This window comes from Leopardus geoffroyi, chromosome B1 (genome assembly GCF_018350155.1).
Source record: "Leopardus geoffroyi isolate Oge1 chromosome B1, O.geoffroyi_Oge1_pat1.0, whole genome shotgun sequence".
NCBI classification, from domain to species: domain Eukaryota; kingdom Metazoa; phylum Chordata; class Mammalia; order Carnivora; family Felidae; genus Leopardus; species Leopardus geoffroyi.
In genome coordinates, this window is record NC_059327.1 from 110,813,041 (window position 1) to 110,835,551 (window position 22,511).

The 22,511-nt window shown below is 35.7% G+C and overlaps 1 protein-coding gene across 7 annotated transcripts in view; it reads left to right on the forward strand.

Annotated features, from left to right (window-relative positions):
* Positions 1-22,511, forward strand: part of ZGRF1 (zinc finger GRF-type containing 1) — a 92,311-nt gene that overhangs the window by 5,078 nt on the left and 64,722 nt on the right. For 6 of the 7 annotated variants that reach the window (XM_045469971.1, XM_045469981.1, XM_045469960.1 and 3 more), the window contains exons 2-6: positions 1,511-1,600; positions 3,241-3,321; positions 11,921-11,980; positions 14,204-14,389; positions 14,707-16,981. In XM_045469971.1, coding sequence (XP_045325927.1) covers positions 1,580-1,600; positions 3,241-3,321; positions 11,921-11,980; positions 14,204-14,389; positions 14,707-16,981 — 2,623 coding nt within the window. In that variant the 5' untranslated portion in view covers positions 1,511-1,579. The remainder of the gene's footprint in view (positions 1-1,510; positions 1,601-3,240; positions 3,322-11,920; positions 11,981-14,203; positions 14,390-14,706; positions 16,982-22,511) is intronic. The other variant, XM_045469977.1, reaches the window with a different exon arrangement.

Sequence of the window (22,511 nt, forward strand, 5' to 3'; positions counted from 1 at the left end):
TATCTCCATTCAGCAACCAGAGCAATGTTTGTAAAACCCAAGTCAGATTATGTAATCTTATTCTTAAAACCCTACCCTTCCCACTGCCTTTATGCAAAGTTCAAACAACTCGGCATAGCATAGAAGGCCCTCCGACTCCTATTATTTCTCAGTTTTTTTCAGTCTTCTCTCTCACTATTCCCTATCTTGACTCCTTAATTGTACTGAGTTCCTTGATCATGCCTTGCTGTGTCTTTTCACAGGCCCTTGTATATATTGATTTCATTTTGGAAATACATTCCTGGCATCTTCTTTCGGTTATGGTTATTTCAACTTGCAGCTTAGACATTATGTTCTTCGGGAAGCCTTATTTGATGCCCTAGACCCAGTTAAGTGCCCCTCCTGTGCTTATTTCTGTCATGGTTTATTGTAAGTACTGATTTTCACCCTGCTACACTGAAATTTCCTTGATTAAGAATAGTATTTTGTTCATTTTAGTACCTAGTTTAGCACATTGTCTGGCAAGTACTAAGGGAAATAATATATGTAATTTATAAATGATACGTATGTGGTATATTTTATATGTACGAAAGGGGATTTGAATATAGAATCACAAATTATAGTTTCATTGAATCATCCTGGGTGGTTTAGCCGTGTGTTCTCAAAATTGAGCATATATCACCATCACTTGCAGGGCATGTTAAAACGAAGTACTGGGCCTGACCTTAGACTCTCTGATTGAACAGGTCAGGGGTGGGACCCAAGACCTTGAATTTCTAACTAGTTCCCAGGTGATGTTGTCTTGTTAGTCCAGGGTTCATACCTTTGGAACCAGTGCTTTAGAAATTTTTTTTTCATTAGCATCTCTGTTTACTTCTTCAATTCCCCATCAGTAATTTTAGATTTCTAAATTTGCCCACAGTAACAATTTTATCCAGTAGCATAGGATAACTACAGTACTCATTCCAATATCATTGCAGTGATATTGCAAAGATTATTCCTTGCAGAGGAAATTTGTATATTCTTGGATGCTAGGATATGTTGACTTTAAGATGTAAAAGGAAAAATCCAAAACGCAAGGGGGCCATCTTGTGGTGCCTATAGCAATTTAGAAAATGGAAAATTGAAGCTGTTTCCACAAGGATCCCATATGTTGTGGGATCATTTTCAGATACATGTTATGGCACCTAGAAAAAGCTTTCCATGCTAATTATTTTATATAGTATATATATTATTATATAATCTATATTAATAACATGTTATTTTATGTATTTTATAATATACATTATCTTACATATTTTACTTAGTTTCCTCTTTTAGTTTTTTTTGGCAAATTCTTTTTCCACAGGGTAGGGTCACTCTTTTATTGTGTACTTAGTATCAGATAATTTGATTATACCTATGTTTCCCTTGGTGATTCTAAGAGACTTAGAACTCTCAGATTTCTCTCTTCTGTCGAGTTTGTGGGAAACAATTGTGTTTGATATTTATTCTTTTCATCAAGGTTGAATGTTCTTTGTTTTCATTTTAGGTGATACAAATAATTGAATAACCACAGTTATTTTCTGGACCTGACTCATTTATAACTTCGGAAGAAATAATGGAAAGCCAGGAATTTATTGTGAGTCTTACCAGTTTTCACTATTTCCTTTTTTCTTTTTTTAAAATCCTCTTTATTTTATTATTATTATTATTTTTTAAGATTTTATTTTCAAGTAATCTCTACACCCACTGTGGGGCACTAACTTACAACCTTGAGATCAAGAATTGCACGCTCCATCCATTGAGCCAGCCAGGTGCCCCACTATTTCCTTTTTCTTACTTCCTTTCACATTTCACAAATGTCTTGCTAGGGTTGATGGATTTAACAAACAACCTCAGAACCTAAAAGCAAGACACTTAGTTAAATTTAAGTATCAGATAAACAGTGAATAATTTTTTTGGTATAAATATGTATATTTCAAATATTGCCTGATGTTTTACCTGGCAACCCTATCTCTTGCCTACTATTCAGGTTTGTTATACAAAGTCCTTTGGAACAAACTCTTTGTAAGCTCTTTGTTAGGACCAGGAAATAATTTCTTTTGAAGATTTGGCATGCCTCTTCTATCTAGATTAGTGATTCTTAAAACTGTTTGGTCTTAGGATCCTTTTATGCTCTAAACAATTACTGGGGACCCCAGAGAATTTTTGATTATGGGACTTATGTCTATTGATGTCTTTCATATGATAAATTGTAACAAATTTAAAAAATATTTATTAATTCATTAAAAATAACCCATTACATCGGACATAAATTACTTTTTTTTTTAATGGAAATAGCTATATTTTCCAAAACAACAACAGAAGAAAAACACATAGAAAAAAGTGGCATTGCTTTACTTTTTTTTGCAAATCCTCCTAGCAATTGACTTAATAAAAGTCCGCTAGATTCTCAGATCTGCCTCTGCGTTAGTCTAAAATTGAATCTTGCAACATTGCATATACATAACCCTGGGAGACTCCATTCTGCATGCCTAAAGAAATGAGAGAAAAGGCAAATAACATCACGAAAATAGTTTTGACCTCATAGACCCCTGAAAAGGTCTTGGGGACTTATAGGAGTCTCTGGACTACATTTTGAGCACAGATCATGACTTCTGTATAACTCAACAAATATTTTCCTTCCCACAGATGACTGAGAAGCTCAAAATTATCATTGTTATTATTTTTTTGAGAGAGAGAGAGAGAAAGAGAGCGTATAAGTGTGCGTGCAAGCAGGAGAGAGGGATAGAGGTGGGGAGAATCCTAAGCAGGTTCCACACTCAGCACAGAGCCCAATATGGGGCTCAGTCCCACAACCCTGGCATCATCACCTGAGCTGAAATCAAGCGTCGGATGCTTAAGTGACTAAGCCACCCTGGTGCCCCTCAAAATTGTTGTTGTCCAGTTAACTTTTCAGTTTCCTCTTTAGATTTTATCTTGTTTCTTTCCTGCCTTGACTTTTACTACCAAGTTTCTTTTTTTTAAATTGATGTTTGTTGTTATTTATTATTATTATTGTTTTTTCATGTAAGCTCAGGGCCCAGTGTGGGCCTTGAACTCACAGTTATGTACTGCCAACTGAATCAACCAGGCACCCTGATGTTTTGTTGTTGTTGTTATATCTTTTGTTTCGATAAAAGATGTCTAAATATTTCTTGTGGGTAGGAAGTGTATAAAGATATATAACATTTAATACATGTAAAAAGAAACCATTTCTTTTGTACTTTTGGAAATAAGGTACTATATACTCATCAAAAAATGAAGAAGTCAAAAGTGTGGCGAGATGGAACTCTGAAGATCACTCACTTGGGAAACAAAGTAAGTACAAAGCAGTCGACTACAAAATTCAAGAGCTAGATTCTTGCCTTTTGATTGAGTATTAAAAAAGACTCTATAGATGATAGAATGTTAAATTTGTCCATAAACTGAAACAATATGAAAACAGAAGTGATCAGATGATTATAGTGATTAATTTGTGCATTATAAAAGTTCAGTAAATATTATTGAATTTTTTTTGATTTTCAAAAGTTGACTTAGGTTTTCTATAAAATGTTTTAGGAATTTTGGCATATTTTTTTTCTTTACAGGCATGAGTTTAATGATAAAAAAAATATATTAAAATATATTTTGAACATGGTAATAGAGGGAAATGGTATGTACAGAGTTGACACACCATTGTAGAAAAGTTGCTGATTTCTAAAATTATGTACAGAGTACTCTTTATTTTCATGTTTTCTTTCAATCAGTTACTTTGATTGTGATATGTACCTATCAGTCTTGAGAGAATTATTTGCTAGGGTGATCTTTTACTTTACTAGATATGGTAATCCTTCTGTGGGTTTCTTTTCTCACCCCCAAGGATCTCCATCTACCAAATTGTAATATTCTTTAACCAGTTCTCATGACCTTATGCAACACTGTTGGCTCCTCCATTCTTCTTCCTGATACCTCTTCATTTGACTTTTGTGACACCACACTTTCCTGATGTTGCTTACTGATGTCTAAGTATTTTCTGTGGGCTCATTCTCTTCTCAAACTTTAAATTTTTCCTTAGGACTCAGTCTTACATGTACTTATAAAGAAATACATAAAGGTATATAAATCTTTCTTACTCTCTCTTTTATCCCTGTGTGTGTGTGTGTGTGTGTGTGTATACACACACATGTAGAGAGAGAGAGGGAGAAAGAGATTTATTCTAAGGAATTGGATCATGTGATTGTGGAAGCTGACAAGTCCCAAGATCCGTAGTTGGTAAGATGGGAGACCCAAGAAAGCCAATAGTGTAGTTTCAATATAAATGTTGGAACGCTTGAGACTCAGGAAGAGCCAGTATTTCAGTTTGAGTCAAAAGGCAGGAGAGCACTCATAACTCAGTTGAGAGACAATCAGGCAGGAGGAGTTTTTTCTTACTCAAGCTTTTTATTCTCTTCGGTCCTTCCTCTGATCAGATGAGGCCCACCCAATTAGGGAGAGCAATCTGCTCTATTTGTTTATTTTTTTATTGAGGTATAATTGACATTTAACATTATGTTACTTTCAGGTGTACAGTGTAGTGATTTGATATTCTTATACATTGCAAAATGATCACAGTAAGTGTAGGGTACTATCTGTCACCATATATAGTTAACAAAATTTTTTTTCTTTTATTTTTTGTGATGAGTACTTTTAAGATTTACTTTTAGCAACTTTTAAATATGCAGTATGGTGGTATTAATTATGGTCACTATGCTGTACATTATTTGTTTTTATAATTAGAATTTTGTGTCTTTTGACGTCTTCATCCATTTTGTCCCTTCATTCCCCTTCCCAGATGGATTAAAAAAACATTTTTTTTTAATGTTTATTTATTTTTGTGAGAGACAGAGTGCAAGCAGGGGAGGGCCAGAGAGAGGGAGACACAGAATCTGAAGCAGGCTCTAGGCTCTGAGCTGTCAGCACAGAGCCTGATGTGGGGCTCAAACCTACAAACCATGAGATTATGACCCAAGCCAAAGTAGGATGCTCAGCCAACTGAGCCACCCAGGTGCCCCCCAGATGGATTTTTTAAAAAACTTATATTGTCAACTGCTTACTAGGTGCCAGGCATGCTTTAAATGTGTCAACTTACTTAGTCTACATAACTCCACTATTAGGTACTATTTTTATCTTTATTTTACTGAGGATGAAACTGAAGCACAGAAAGGTGAAGTAACTTGTCCACAGATCTCACAGTTAGAAAATGGAGAAGTCATATGTGACCCTAGGCTTTTTGGCTCCAGAGCCCATATCCTAACCATTCTGCTGTCTCTGTTAATATTACAAATTAAAAACAAAAACCAAAAAAAACCCTCCAACACATTTGAGTTGACAATACATGAAGTTAGAAGTCATACTTCTCAGTTAGCAGTTAAAGATCTCCATATTGTGTCCTTATTCTACATATCATTGTGAAATTACCAGAGAAGCTTTTCAATGTAGAAAGGCTACTTGTTATTATTTTTAAATTAGCAATTAGTTAAAATTAAAAGAGAAAATTGTTTTGCTTTAAGCCTTCAAGTTCAACTTACACTTCCTATTAACTTTAACCTTCAGTGGGTTTAACGTTCAGTCAATTTAAGTTGAACAAGCTGGATACTTTTAATCATCAGTCTAGTAACAAACATAAAATTTTAAATATTTTAAATTTATAAATTTATTTTCTTTTTTCTTTTTCTTTTTTTTTTTTTTTAAGATTTTGTTTTTAAGTAATCTATACCCAACATGGGGCTCAAACCCACAACCCTTAGATCAAAAGTGAAATACTCCTCCTACTGAACAAGCCAGGTGTCCGTTTCTTTTTTTTTCTTTCTTCCCCCCCCCCCCCCCAAAGTAATATCTACATCCAATGTGGGGCTCAAACTCATGATCCCAAGATCAAGAGTTGCATGCTGGGGCACATAGGTGGCTCAGTCGGTTGAGTGTCTGACTCTTGATTTCAGCTCAGGTCATGATGCCAGGGTTGTGGGATCAAGCCCTCCCTTGGGCTCCACATTCAGTGCAGAGCCTGCTTGGGATTCTCCCTCTCCCTGCCTCTGTGCCTCTCCCCCACTCACGCTCTTTCCATCTCTCAAGTAAAAAAAAAAGAAAAAGAAAAAAAGAGTTGCATGCCATACCAATTGAGCCAGCCAGGTGCCTCTGATTTTCTTTCTTTAGCATTTTAGTTGTCCTAACAAATAAAAACCTCCCAATTGCCAAAATCCTTCTATTATATCTAGTAAATTAAACATAAACATAGTTATTCTTAAGGCTTTGTAAGTATTCTAATACTGTTTATAAACTTAGTAAAATTAAGTTACCCACCTCTTTCACTTAAAAAGTCACATATCTGGGGCACCTGGGTGGCTCAGTTGAGTATCTAACTGTTGATTTCAGATCAGGTCATGATCCCAGGGTTGTAGGATCAAATCCCATGTTGGGTTCTGTGCTGAGCATGGAGCCTGCTTAAGATTCTCTTTCTGTCTCCCTCTGTTCTTCTCCCCTGCTTGCATTCTCTCCTGCTTGCATTGACCCAGCCAGGTGACTCTGATTTTCTTTCTTTCTTTCTCTCTCTCTCCCCTTTCCTTCCTCTCTCTGTAAGAGTTACAAAAAAAATAAAGGCCACATATCCAAAATGAATTTTTCAGTTACACATTTGGGATCATAAATGTATAATCTGTCTTTGTAAATTTAAACATTACAAGTACTTTTTAAAGTAAAAAATAATTTTTGAATGTTAAAATAGCACAGATACTTCAAAATCATGGGTTGCATAATTACTAAAACCTATTCATGATCTTAATTCAAAAGCATTGATATTTTGGGGGTGATTTACTGCCTTATCACTATCCAGTTCTAAATGTTTCAGGAGTTAAAAAGTCCTTTTCCATAGTTAAAAAAAAAATTTTTTTTTAGGGGCACCTGGCTGGCTCATTCCATAGAGCAGGTGACTCTTGGTCTCAGGGTTGTGAATTGTGAGTTTGAGCCCATTGGGTGTAGAGATTACTTAAAAATAAACAAAGAAACAAATAAATAAACTTTAGATAAAAATGTTACTGCCCAAGTAAATTGAAGGTATATCAGTGAACACAAGTTACTAATTAGATTCTAGGCTGGGACTTGAGACCTAGGGTTATAGATAATCACTATACCCTTACCAGCATCATAAAGGGATATGTTGAGCCTTGTGTTTAGTGGGAGTAACAACAGGAATTCTAAGTCCATGCCCTTTAGAGAGTGTTGGTCTCATAGTTGGTATCTTAGGTTTAAGTCATGGCATTATCTAATTCTTTTATTATTTTTTAATTTTTACTTACTATTAAAAATTTTTTTTCAATGTTTATTTTTGAAAGAGAGAGAAAGAGAGACACAGCGTGAGTGGGGGAGGGGCAGAGAGACAGGGAGACACAGAATCCAAAGCAGGCTCCAGGCTCTGAGCTGTCAGTACAGAGCCCGATGAGGGGCTTGAACTCATGAACCTTGAGATCATGACCTGAGCTAGTCAGACATTCAACTGACTGAGCCACCCAGGCATCCCTATTTTTTAAAATTTAAGTCAAAGTTAGTTAACATATAATGTAATAATTTCAAGAATAGAATTTAGTGATTCATCACTTACATATAACACCCAGTGCTCCTCCCGACCAGTGCCCTCCATAATTCCCATCACCCATTTAGCCCATCCTTGCTCTTAACACCTTACCAGCAACCCTCAGTTTGTTCTCTGTATTTAGAGTCTCTTATGGTTTGTCTCCCTCTCTGCTTTTATCTTATTTTTGCTTCCCTTCCCCTATCTTCATCTGTTTTGTTTGTTAAATTCCACATATGAGTGAAATCATATATTTGTCTTTCTCTGACTGACTTATTTCACTTAGCATAATGCATTCTAGTTCCATCCACGTTGTTGCAAAGGGCAAGATTTCATTCTTTTTGATTGCCGAGTAATATTCCATCGTATATGTATACCACATCTTCTTTATCCACTTGTCAGTTGATGGACATTTGGGCTCTTTCCATACTTTGACTATTGTTTATATTGCTGCAGTAAACATTGGGGTGCATGTGCCCCTTCGAATCAGCACTCCTGTATCCTTTGGATAAATACCTAATAGTGCAATTGCTGGATTGTAGAATAGTTCTATTTTTAATTTTTTGAGGAACTGCCACATTGTTTTCCAGAATGGTTGCACCAGTTTGCAATTACCTAATTCTTTTAATCTGAATAGATGAATGTCTATGCCTGCCCTCATTCATATTTTTAAATAATTTGTCTTAAACTAATTAATCCATTCACTGTTTGAGCTGTTCTTTCTCTCTCTCTATATATACACATATTTAATAGTTTTCCTATTTGGTTGGGCCAAGTCTGCAAAGTCTTATAGATTTTGTCTTATATTAAAAGGACATCTGGGGCCCCTGGGTGGCTCAGTTGGTTAAGCATCTGACTTCGGCTCAGGTCATGATCTCGCAGTTTGTGAGCTTGAGCTCTGCATTGGGCTCTGTACCAACCGTTCGGGGTCTGGAGCCTGCTTTGCGTTCTGTCTCCCTCTCTCTCTGCCCCTTCCTTGCTCTCTCTCTTTCTCTCTCTCTCAAAAATAAATAAACATTAAAAAAAAAAGGCATCTGATTAGATTCTGCATATCCTTCATGTCTTCTGGTACAAAATCATAATATTAGGTCACACTAGTGGTGTTATCCAACTTTATATGCACGTATAGCATATATTTATTGAATGTCTATTTTATGCCTCTCATTGGTAAGTTACAGGAAGACAAGATAAATTCAAGTTAGTCCTAGGGATTTTCTGTGATGCAAGAAAGTTAGTAGATCCTAAATTACAGCCTTGTTCTCAAATCCAAACCACTGCTTGCACCATTTCTCTTACTAGTATTACCTTTTCCCTACCTATCCAAATTCTTACTGTCACAGTTACTCATCTTCCATTAATTGAGTCATCATTCAATAAACATGTTGCTGGTAGGCAGTGGGAGAAGTTAAATAAGACATATGGAGGCAATGTAGAAGACCAGTTAATGTCAAACAACCTTAGTTTGAATCCTGGTTCTTCACTTCCTAGATGTGTAATCTTGGCAAGTTATTTAGCCTCTCAAGGGCTATAGTTTCTTTAAGTTGTCTTGAGGATTAAATAAGAAAAATAAGAAAAATGTATAAATCTCTTATCAGAGTACCTGGCACACTGTAAGAATGCAATAAATGGTAACTGTTATTATAGTTTTTGCCTTCAAGGAGCTTTTACCTGAGAACATAAGATTATAATATGTAAAGAGATATGCTTAGGGTCCTATGAGATTACAAAGGAGAGACATCAAAGTCTGACTCTGGTTCAGAGAAGTCTTTCCAGATGAAGCATAGTTTTTGAGGATTTGTTTTGTTTTGTAAACAATTGATAACTTGGAGGGACGGAAGCTAAAGATGGTATAACTGTAACAACGTGGAGGTATGGAAGTGTATTAAACATTTGGGGAACTATAAGCAATTAAATATGCCTGGAATGAAGGACTCATATTGGACAGTTGTAGAATATAGCTAAAGAGGCAGTCAGGAGTCATATAATGAAGGACTTTGTCTTCTCTGCTTCAGGAGCCAGTGAAGAATTAGGAGTCGAAGAGTGACATAATCATGTTTCTATTTTATAAAGATCACTTTGGCAGCAATGTGTATCATAACTTCTAAGCTGTGTAGGATGAAGTTAGGAAGAGTGTAGTCTAAAGAATAATGTAGACAAAAAGTGATGGGGGTCTGGCCAACCAGGCATTAGCAATGACAGTGGAGAGAAAGGATGATTAGGGAGAAATTATGAAAATACTATAGAATCTTAAGGTCTTGGATGTGAAAGGTGAGAATTCACAATGACTTTCAGGTTTTTGTATTGTTTTTATGGTACTGAAATAGGATATCTCAAAAAGAAAAAAAGCAAGTTTAGGAGGAAAAATTAAGATTTTGAGTTCCATTGTTTTGAATTTACTGAATTTTTTCTGTCCTAGGAACATTTAAGTAATAGTTTCTAGAGACCTGGAACTCAGGAAAGTTCTGGGCCACTGATATAGATATGTTAGGAGTATGTAACACTTAGATATTTGAAATTCCTGGAGTGAATACATTCATCTATTCATTTAGCAGATATTTTTTGAGAACCTGTTATGAGTTACACACTATTCTAGGGGATGCAGAGAGAGCAAAACACATAAATCCCTGACTTCATGGAAATAGCATGGAGGAAAGAGACCAATAAACTAAATGAATACGTATGGCTAGTGAGTTAGGCAAACAACAAGGAGCAGGGTGAGCAAGGGTGAGAATGGAGATAAAGGGGATTATGTAAGCCTTATGGGTCATTGTAGGAACTTTTGTTCTTATTCTTTGGGAGCTGTGGAGACATTGGAAGGATTTGAACAGAAGCATGACATGATCTGGTTTGTGTGGATGATATCGCCAAAGGATGGAGTAGAGAATGTAAAGAATAGAGGGGAAAAGATAGGGCCTTTGTAAACACCAATCTTTTAAAGAGTTGTGTTGAGATAACATTCACAAACTTTACAATTCACCCATTTAAAGTATTCAGTTTAATGGTTCTTTGTATATTCACAGAATTTTGCTGACCATTGCTACAATATAATTTTAGAACATTTGTCACCCCTAAAAGAAATCCCATACCTATTAATGGTCACTACTCCGTATCCACCTCCCAACCCTAAGCAACCACTAATCTACTTACTGTCTCAATAGATTTGCCTATTCTGGACTTTTCACGTGTATGGAATTGTATAATATGTGTTCTTTCATTGAATGACTACTTTCATCTAGCATGTTTTCAAGGTTCATCTATGTTGAAGCATGTGTCAATACTTTATTCCTTTTTATTGTTCAGTAATAGTCTATTGTGTAGATATGTCACATTTTATTTATCCATTCTTCAATTGGTATACATATGAGTCATTTCCGCTTTTTTGGCTGTTATGTGTGTTATGTGTAATGTTGGTATGAACATTTGTGTGCAATATTTGTGAAGTTGTGAAGATCTATGTTTTCATTTCTCTGTATATATATCTAGGAGTGGAATTGCCGGATCACGTGGCATCTCATGTTTAACCTTTTAAGCAACTGCCAAACTATTTTCCAAAGTGATGGAAACAGTAATATTTAAGGGACTAGTGGAGAAACTGGTATAAAAAATGTCTAGAGATAACAAGGAGAAAGCCAGAAAGTTATAACTACCTTAGTTTCCTTTTTCTCCTTCAAATTTTATTCCTTATACCTCATAAACAAGTATCCGTCCCAATGCTGATGACTTATTTCAAGCACTGATCATCTCCCTGGTGCTCTGTGCCACACCATTACCATAATCTGTTTACTCATTTTGCCTTCTGTTTTGCCCTCTAATACATTCCAGTTCTGTTTTCTTTCCAGTTCCATCCCAGATCCTTCTGGTAGAGATTAAGTTTGTGAATTCCTTATATGTATACCTTTGCTCTCTTGCACAGACTGAATAGTTGCTTAGGAAACATTTGAGATAGATGCACTTTTTGTCCTTGTTTTTGTTTTTTGGTTTGTTTTACCTTTTAAAAAATGTTTGTTTATTTTGAGAGAGAGAGAGAGAGAGTGAGTGTGCTCAAATTGGGGAGGGCAGAGAGAGATGGGGACAGAGGATCTGAAGCAGGCTCTGCACTGACGGCAGCAAGCCCAGTGTGGGCTTTATCTCATGAACCATGAGATCATGGCCTGAGCTGAAGTCACACTTAACTCACTGAGCCACCCAGGTGCGCTGAAATACACTTTCTAGTCCAAAACAAAGTGGGTAATTCTTTCATTATATGATTACTTATGCAACAACTTTTGATTTGCTATTTATTGAAGATGTTTAAGAAAAGCAATATTATATTGTTTAACATTTGTTTTAATACAGGCAATTTTATATGATGACAAAGGAGAATGTTTGGAGAGTATATTTCTTAAGTGCCTTGAGGTATTTTAATGTTTCTATCTTATTTTTAAGTTATCTAAATCTCTATATTTAAGTTAAAAACATCTCTTTTTTTCCTTTATGAATATTGTCAAATACTGTTAGTGTTACTATTAATGTTACTATAGTATTAATTATAGTTAGTACTTATTGAACATTTATTATTAGCCACATTCTGTGCTAAAAACTTTTAGATATTGTTTCATTTAATCTTTCCACAACCCTGTGATTTTTATAGATTAGGAGTGCAGTACAGAAAAGTTAAGTAACTTGCTCATGTTCATAGAGTTACAGTGGTAGGGCTGGGATTTGAACCCAGGAAGTGACCCTATAGCCTAACTCTATTACATGATCTTGATAGGCTGAGAACTACAGTGGGAAATATTTTGTGAAATTATTCCTATTTATAATATTTTCTCACATATTCTCTGTTTTTCCCTTTTGGAGGGAAAAAAAGGGAACTAAAGGCATATTTCAGTGTAAAGAATAAGGCTATTAAAGTAGGTCATTCTGGGTTCATGTCCCACTTTCAAATGCTTCCTAGCTAACCTCTCTCTGTGTCTAACTTCTCTACTGTTTATAAAATATAGACAATAGACAGATTTCATTGTGTTGGTCTAAAAATTAGAAATAATGTATGTGAAGTGCTTAGCAGTTTAGTATGGTGATTCTAAAAGTGTTAAAATGCATATTCTTGTTATCATTGTGTTGATTTTGACCATGGTGTTAAATCTTTTAAAATTTTTAAAGAAAAAATTTTTTAATGTTTATTTATTTTTGAGACAGAGATACAGAGCATGAACAGGGGAGGGGCAGAGAGAGAGGGAGACACAGAATCTGAAACAGGCTCCAGGCTCTGAGCTGTCAGCACAGAACCCGATGCGGGACTCGAACCCACGAACCGTGAGATCATGACCTGAGCCAAAGTCGGGTGCTTAACCGACTGAGCCACCCAGGCGCCCCATAAATCTTCTAAAATTTTATGTGACATTAATAGTGGTTGTGGTATCTTTATATTTATCATAAAGAGGAAAAGCACTATCTCCGTAGATGCTTAATTGGGCCTAACTACTGTTATTTCATTTTAAATCATTTACTAATGAGTAAAGACTAAGCACATTGTCTGAGATAATACACAGATTTTGTGTATTACCAGGGGTTAATAATCTTATTTTTATGCTACAGAGATGGTGGCAGGTGCTATGTTTTTTGGGTTTTTTTTATTAAAAATTTTTTTTTTGTTTTTAATGTTTATTTTTTGAGAGAGAGAGATTGACAGAGTGTGAGCAGGGGAGGGGCAGAGAGAGAGAGGAAGACGTAGAATCTGAAGCAGGCTCCAGGCTCTGAGCTGTCAGCACAGAGCCTGGTGCGGGGCTCGAACCCACAAACCGTGAGATCATGACCTGAGCTGTAGTCAGACACTCAACCGACTGAGCCACCCAGGCGCCCCTGTCTTGTTTTTTAAAAGTATTTTGTTTATGGGGTGTCTGGGTGGCTCAGTCAGCTAATCATCCAGCCTCAGCTCAGGTCATGATCTTATGATTTGTGAGTTTGAGCCCATGTCGGGCTGTGTGCTGACAGAGCCTGGAGCCTGCTTCAGATTCTGTCTCCCTCTCTCTCTGCCCTTCCCCCACTCACACTCTGTCTCTCTGTCTCTCAAAAATAAACATCTTAAAAAATATATTTTGTTTATTCAAGTAATTAAAATGCATTTTTGGATTATGATTATTTCAGCAATTTCAGTTAATAATTTATAATATTATTTCAGTTAATAATTTATAATAATATTTAATTTGTAATAATTATGAGCATATAATTCATCTGAATTTATAAGGATAAATATATAATTGCTATTTAATAGCTCTAATTTAAAAAATTGCGTTTACTTCCTGGTGAACTCCTTGAGAGAGGGCATACTTGTGCTGCTTGTCGTTGTACCTCCTGCATGCAACAAAGGGTCTCATATGTGTATTGTTGGATACATAAATTGGTGACAATTTTTTTGCTGTATTGTTCCTTTTTGTGCTTCTTAACTAGTACATAATAATAAATAAAGACTTAGTTATCGATTCATACATTTAACAATTATTTATCGAATACCTATTGTGTCTTGCTAGTAGTGTTAGTGACCTACCAGAACACAGAATCCAATAATTAGATATATGTGATTTTGAATTTATGTTTTAGAACTTATTTGTTCTTTAAAATGTATTGTTTAAAATTTAGGTGAAGCCTGGAGATGACTTAGAAGGTGACCGATACTTAATCACAGTTGAGGAGGTTAAAGTTGCTAGAAGCATAGCTATTAAACAGGATGTCAATAAAGAAGCACCAGAGTTAAGTCCAAGGACATTTCTATCCTCTGGCCGATCCCTTGGATGTCAGCCTGCTGGTTTAAAAAGGAAGTTTACTGTAAGTTTATCTGTTGAAAATAATAAGTCAATATATATTTATAATATTGTTCCAAGAAGTAGTGAATTTGAAGCTATTGTACTCTATATCATTAAAATGGTACTTCATAATATATGTTTAGGTAGGGAAGTAAACCCTAATTAGAAAAATCTTAATACAAATGAGCATTTACATTTTAATTTAGCAGATTTTATATCTTTATTACTGTACCTGGTAAAACAGACTCCTTTTTTTTCTTTCCTTTTTTTTTGAGCCAGTTCATTTTACACTTCCTTTGTAGATAATGGGACAGCTAATAATTGTTTTAATATTTTTAGGGTTTTCAAGGACCACGTCAAGTGCCAAAGAAAATGATGATTACAGAAAATGGTGAATCAACTGCATCACTTGAGGCTAAGAAACCTGGCCCTAATTTTCTTTCTCCCTTGTACAGCACACCTCCTTTGTTTTCTACTGCTGGCAAGAAAGATATAAATAATATGCCAATAGACCCTGAGAACATTGTCACTTACACGAATAGAGAAGCAAATGGCTTACGTTTTTCTTCAGTTGTCTCTACTCCATCTTTTAAGAGTAACCCAGAAATGCTATGTGAAGAAAATTATTCTTGCTTTCCTGTCTGTTCTGTAAATAAGCATTCAGATTCTTTACTGACTAATGAGGCCATAAAAAAAGATGGTTTGATATCTCACTGTTTGGGAGTTTCACAAAACGTCAGAAGCAAAGCACATATATTAGCTCTTTTGAAGTCCAAGTCAACTATGTGTAAGGAGCTAAATTCTGGGATTACAGAACATCTCCCTCAGATACAACTACAAGGAAGTATAAACATTCCTACTAAACCAAAGTGCATAATTGAACAGAAAGAGTGTGCTGACGTGAAGAGCACAGAAAGTTTACACGACCGGCATCAATCAGAAAAAAATGTGAGAAATAAAAGCCGGTGGGCCATGTATTTATCCTCACAGAGCTCACCTGTACATTCTTCTAGTGAAGATGGAAATAATATAGAAAGGAAACCCAAGGCCCAGGGAGACAATATAGATTTAAATTTGAGAGACCTTTTGGTACAAGAAAAGATACAGTTCTTTGAAACATGTGCTGAAGAGGGTAAAAAGTATAATGAAGACAAGCCAGTAGATGCTAATGATCAATTTTGGGATCAGGAAGTAAAACTGGAAATTCCTTCATTCTGTGAAAGCAACCATATACCAGTTACCTGTAGCAATGTAGAGAATGATGGCTTATTATCTGAACCTGACATTCAAAAAAATAATAAAATACCTGTTAATGAAAATGACCAGATGTGTCTAAAAGGATCAGTTCTCATTAGAGAAAATACTCAGGAGATAAATATATGTGGAACACCAGAAAAGGAGTACAAACAGCCAGTGTCATTTCTGCCAGAATCTGAACATCTACAGATTGAATCTTCTAGAAGTAAAAATTCTAGGGTCTCTGATGACTTTACCAGCATACTTTCTAACAGTAATACTGATAGTGAAAGTCTTAATAGTATTCCCAAACCTATGAGCAATGTAACACAGCCACTTGTGGAGGTGACTTTTAATCTAAACAATTTTGAAACCAGTGACACTGAGGAGGAGTCACAGGAAAACAACAAAATTTCCCAGGATTCGGGGAGTCATGTAAAGGAAACTTTGGTTAATGGCAGTAGTCCAGATGTTCAAAAGAGATGTGAAGATATAAGCTGTACAGAAGTTGGCAGTAAACGTTTGTCTCCCTTAACGTCTATTGGGGATAAACCTACAAAGACATTTCCTATTAAAGAGACTCTTCTATCACAATTTTGTGATAAAGCTTATGTGGGTGTTGACACAGGACCTTGGAAAGCTGAAAACGTTAGAAAAGGAACAGAAGAGTACAGTGACACATTAAGCAATTTTGACTCATCCTTAGAATGGACTGATGATGTATTTGTAGATAATAATGAAGATGCTAATAAATCTATTCAAAAAGTGAGAATTAACTATGATACTGCTTCACTACTGAGTAAATCTAAAGATGTCAGCTCGAATTTACATATTCCTCATTTAAATACAGTCATTAATCAGACTCCTGAAAATATCCTATTCTCAGACCAGGAGGAGCCTCAGCCTTTTGTTATGGGAAGTAATTTAGACAAAAATGATGAATGGGTTTTACCATTAACTTCTAGCAGTGATATCAGTATCCAACAATTAAATGTCAATCAGAATCACTCTGAAGAATGTGTTGCACTTGATAAATCAAATACCCAAGTTTCTAATTCTTTGTTTTACCCTCTGGGAAAAAAGCATCCAATTTCCAAAGACACAGAAGCGTGTATTCCTGAACCAGAAGATTTGGGAAGGATTAGAAGTTTAGACCATGACCATATTGATGTAGAAACTGTTGGAGAAAGCAAACAAAACTGGAATATTCCTAGAAATCCTTCAGAACTCTCTGGATTAGTAAATAACATTTCCCTTTTAAAGTCATTGTCTGAACATAGTACGGCTTTAGAAGGCTTGGAAATATTGAAAAAGAAAAATACAACCTTTAAGCAACAAGGAACTCTGCAGACATATGAGCCAGACAGCAATCCTGAAGGTTAGATTGGTGTGTTTGTTTTGGATTGTTCTCTGTATAACTGTAAGGATGAGAAGTATTTGCTTTGGAGGCTACATTAAAGAATTACGTGGTATTGGTGCATCTGGGTGGCTTAGTCGGTTGAGTGTCCAACTCTTGATTTTGGCTCAGGTCGTGATCTCACGGTTCGTGGTTTTGAGCCCTGTGTTGGGCTCCATGCTGATAGTGCAGGGCCTGTTTGGGATTCTCTGTCTCTCTCCCTCTCTGCTCATTGTCTCTCTCTTTCTCTCTCTCTCTCTCTCTAAAAATAAATAAACTTAAGAATTACATAGTATTTACATAGGTAATACATGTACTCGGTAAAATCAATTCTAATAGATAATCTAGTAAGTTCTACTGCAGTCCCTCAGTCCAATCCTCAGAATTAGCCACAGTTTCCTTCCAGGATATCCTTCTGCAAATGTTTTATGCATATATAAACATATATAGGCATATATAAGCAAAGCAATGTGTGTGTGAATATCCATTCCTGTCTTACATTTTTAGATGTGTGCTAGAAGATGCTTTTTTTTTTTTTGAGAGCGCAAGTGAGCAAGGGGCAGAGAGACAGAGAGGGGGAGAGAGAAGTGGGGCTCACACTCACCCGAAGCAGGGCTCGAGTTAATGAACCCTAAGATCATGACTTGATCTGAAGTCAGAGGTTCAACCGACTGAGCCACCCAGACACCCTGCTGGAAGATATTTTTAAAAAATAATCATGAGTTCATATTGATATCTCTAATTCCAGTTCTAAACCACACGGTTCTTCCTGTCCTTCCATTTCATGATTATATTTCTTTACTTCTAAAATGAGAAGGGGCCCTGGTTCCCAACAACATCCGTATATTTACTTCCTCAATTCTACATACAATACGCATCAGATATCTTCCAAATTGTTATACTAGTATCACTACTAGCAGAAAACCTTTACAAGTTTGTGAAGTTCACAAATCCTTTGATTTTTTTGTTTTTTTGGTTTTTTTTTAGAATATATCCTGGGAATATAGAGTTGGAGTATTATGTTCAAAAGTTACTTGGGTTACTTTTCTTTACTGTGATTGTAGTATCATTTGATGTAAATATAGTTAAGTTTATTGTTTATATTTCAGTATGAGGGTTTTTTTGTGCAACCTTGTTGATTTATTTTTATTTCTGACTATGTAAAATATGAACCTAGTTAAGAGTCAAAGCTGTATAAAAACATAAATTCATATGCCTTCCTTAAGCCTTTTATCCTGTTCTTACTCGCCTGCTATATGTAACCAATATATCATACCTGTGTTTCTTTTTTGCAAAAATAAACAGCTCCATGTTTAAATTCTTGTCCCCCCCCCCCCCCGCCCCCAACACACACATATTCAACAAAAGACAGTAAAGTCTGTATATTCTTTAGCACCTACTTTTCACTTAATATATTCTGGAAATCACTTCATATCAATTCATAGGACACATCCTCATTTTATTTGTTTATATCTGTGTAATACTCCACTGTGTGGATAAACCATCATTTATGCAACCTGTCTCCAATACTTTGCTATTACAAATAATGTGACAATACATAACCGTGTGTGTGTGTGTGTGTGTGTGTGTGTGTTGCATATTGTTTGAGGTGTGTCTTCAGGGCAAATTCCCAGTAGGTTTGCTGCGTAAATGCGTGACTTTATTAGATACTTCAAAATTCCCTCCATTTCGTAGCCCTGTCAGTAATGTATGAGAGTGCTTGTTTCTCTAGTCTTGCCAATATAGTGTGTTACCAAGCTTTTGAATTTTGCTGATCTAATAGATGAGAAATGGCATTCAGTATACTTAAATTTGCATTTCTCTTACTACAAGTGAAATTGAGCATCTTTTCATATGTTTAAGTATCATTTATATATCTTTTTTTCATGAATTTTCTTACCCTTTTGTCCAGATTTTAATGGGTGTTGTTCTTTTTATTCTCATTGATTTGTAAGAGTTCTTTATATATTAGAGATACTAGCCTCTTATCTATGATATATGTTGCAGATATTTTCTTTCAGTATGGTATTGGTCTCCCGACTTTGCTTATGGTATGTTGCCAACAGCAACATTTTTTTTAAAGAAAAACTATTATAGAACATAGTAAATATAGCAAATATTATATACATATGAATGTGAATGAACAATGTACTTTATGATACTCAAAGAAAAGTTAAAATTGAATTCTTATTTGAATATCTCAAGGATTCCTGAGGAAAATAGGAATAAATTATTTTATGTATTGATATGTTTCTTTAAGTTTGTTTGTTTATTTATTTATTTGAGTGAGAGAAAGGGGTAGAGAAAGCACAAGTGTGGGAGGAACAGAAAGAGAAGGAGAATCCCAAGCAGGGGCTCGAACTCACAAACTGTGAGATCATGACTTGAGCCAAAACCAAGAGTTGGCCGGCTTAACCAACTCAGCCACCCAGGCACCCCTGATATGTTTCTTTAAAATGTAGTTGTTTGCAATAGCCAAATTGTGGAAAAAGCCTAAATGTCCATCAACTGATGAGTGGATAAAGAAATTGTGGTTTATATACACGATGGAATACTAGTTGGCAATGAGAAAGAATGAAATATGGCCTTTTGTAGAAACGTGGATGTAACTGGAGAGTGTTATGCTAAGTGAAATAAGTTGTACAGAGAAAGACAGATACCATATGTTTTTACTCATGTAGATCCTGAGAAACTTAACAGAAGACCATGGGGGAGGGGAACGGAAAAAAAAGTTGGAGAGGGAGGGAGACAAACCATAAGAGACTCTTAAAAACTGAGAATTGGGGCGCCTGGGTGGCGCAGTCGGTTGGGCGTCCGACTTCAGCCAGGTCACGATCTCGCGGTCCGGGAGTTCGAGCCCCGCGTCAGGCTCTGGGCTGATGGCTCGGAGCCTGGAGCCTGTTTCCGATTCTGTGTCTCCCTCTCTCTCTGCCCCTCCCCCATTCATGCTCTGTCTCTCTCTGTCCCAAAAATAAATAAACGTTGAAAAAAAAAATTTTTTTTTAAAAACTGAGAATAGGGGCGCCTGGGTGGCTCAGTAGGTTAAGCAGCTGACTTTGGCTCAGGTCATGATCTCGCGGTCCGTGAGTTCAAGCCCTGCGTCGGGCTCTGTGCTGACAGCTCAGAGCCTGGAGCCTGTTTTAGATTCTGTGTCTCCCTCTCTCTGACCCTCCCCTGTTCATGCTCTGTCTCTGCCTGTCTCAAAAATAAATTTAAAAAAACGTTAAAAAAAATTTAAAAACTATAAAAAAAACAGAATAAACTGAGGGTTGATGGGGGGTGGAAGGGAGGAGAAAGTGGGTGATGGGCATTGAGGAGGGCACCTGTTGGGATGAGCACTGAGTGTTGTATGGAAACCAATTTGACAGTAAATTTCATATTAACAAATAAATAAAGTAAAAATAAAATAAAATTTAATTTAATTTAAAGAATGTAGTTGTTTGATGGCAGTTGATAGTTTGTTTTCTAAAAATTAAAAAGAAGAAATTTTAATGAAAAATAAGTAGGGGTAGATATGATTAGGTAATATCATATAAGGATGTAAATCCCTAGTATGAAGACTTGAGAATTATAGAATTTAGTTTTAAGAAATCTTTTTTCTCATCAAGTTAAAAAGAGGATTGCAGTTGATTCTTCTTATTTGTGGTAGTTATATTCTATAAAATCAACATACACACTGAATTAGTGAAAAATGAGTCACTGCTTTTAGGGGTAGATTCCTTCAAGCCTCTGGTCAAAGCATTTTCATCAACTGATCAAAATCTTGTTTTTATCTGTGTTTCCATTTGAAGACAATATATATTGTTGATCCATTAACATTGAATTTGTAGTGAACAGCACTATGACTAATGTCTGAAAGAAACCTCTGTCTAGGGGCGCCTGGATGGCTCAGTTGGTTAAGCGTCCAGCCCTTGGTTTTCGGCTCAGGTCATAATCTCAGTTTGTGAGTTGGAGCCACACATCAGGCTCTGTGCTGACAGTGCAGAACCTGCTTGGGATTCTCTCTCTCTCTCTCTCTCTCTCTCTCTCTCTTTTTCCCCCTTTCTTTCTGCCCCTCCCCTGCTTGCACTCTCTCTCTGTCTCTCTCAAAATAAATAAATAAACTTAAAAAAGAAAAAAGAAACTCATCTAACATATGTTCTCTCTGTAAGGGACATCACAGCCTTCTTGCACTTAGCAACACTAGACAGCACTATGCTTAGGGAACATTTTAAATAGCACAGTCCCTTACAAAAAGCCCCCAAATACAAAAACATGGGCTAAGTAGATGACAAAAAGGATACTTGTTTATAGTATGAGAGCTCAAGAAGGCAGAGTGTTGCCTTGTTCTACCTCAGCTGGGAATGTATATGTCAGGCAACTTATTTTTTGTAGTTCTGTATGTCTACAAATGACCTCAAAAACAGGGTATTGATTTGGGGTTTCTGAATAAATTTTAGTGTGTAGGTAAGATCTGTGAGTAAGGAAGATTAACTGTATTTGTTTTCTGATATAAATGTATTTCTTCAAAAAGGAATGTTGGTTTTCTTAAGACAATCTGAGAAAATTAATACAGAATTAGAGATGAGTCAGTTTTACCACTAATTTAGGATGTGTGAATGTGTTAAAAAAAAAAAGATTTTCTTCAGTAGGTTAAAGTTTTTATGAGATAATTGAGAATAACTTTGAAATGTTAATTTAGAATTTTATTCTTGAGTGAAGGCAATCAAGGAAAACACACCAATTTTCATGCAGTGCATGAAAATCTTTTTAAAAATAGCATCAAGTTCCAAGATCCACTTATTTTTATTTCATTTAATGTATTCTGAATTTTAACAGGAAAATAATGAAACCATAAATAACAATTGACTAAAAAATTATAGTCTTGGTGACTTTAGAAGGAATTGAAATGATTGAATATGCACTTTTCTTTAAGAAAAAAAAAATCCTATTTTGAAACAAGGTAGGATGGCCTGGCCACCATGTCCTTTGTATTCAGTAGACTTGTCAACTTCTCTGTCTCAGAGTCTTTTTACTTGTGCCTTTGGTCTCAACACCTTTACCCCTGGCATAGCTGGTGGCCTTTTCTTATATTCAGATCTCAACTTAAATATCACTTCCCACAAGAGAGCTTTCCAATCATCATATCTACATTAGTCTCTGTCATATCAACCTTTATGATGCCCTTTTGTATCATAATCTGAATTTATGTGGTTTGTTTATTCTGTGGCTCTCCCTTTTCAAGGGACTGCTGTTTTCCCAGCGTCTGGCATAATACACTTTGGAAATAATTGAAGTTTTTTTTCTCAAACCATAGTCAAATGGGTTTAAAATAGACCCAGAAATAGCATGAAGTTCTTCTTTTCTTTTCCGTGTTTGCACATAGCAGCTGTATAGTGGTGGTCTTGGCTTTCTTCTAACAGTTAATGTTTCATTTTTAGAATTTTTAGTATAGATTATTAGCTGTTTACTCAGTTTTTCAATTAGTTTGAAAAAAGGAAGCATTTCTAGTACTGACTTAGAACATAACCAA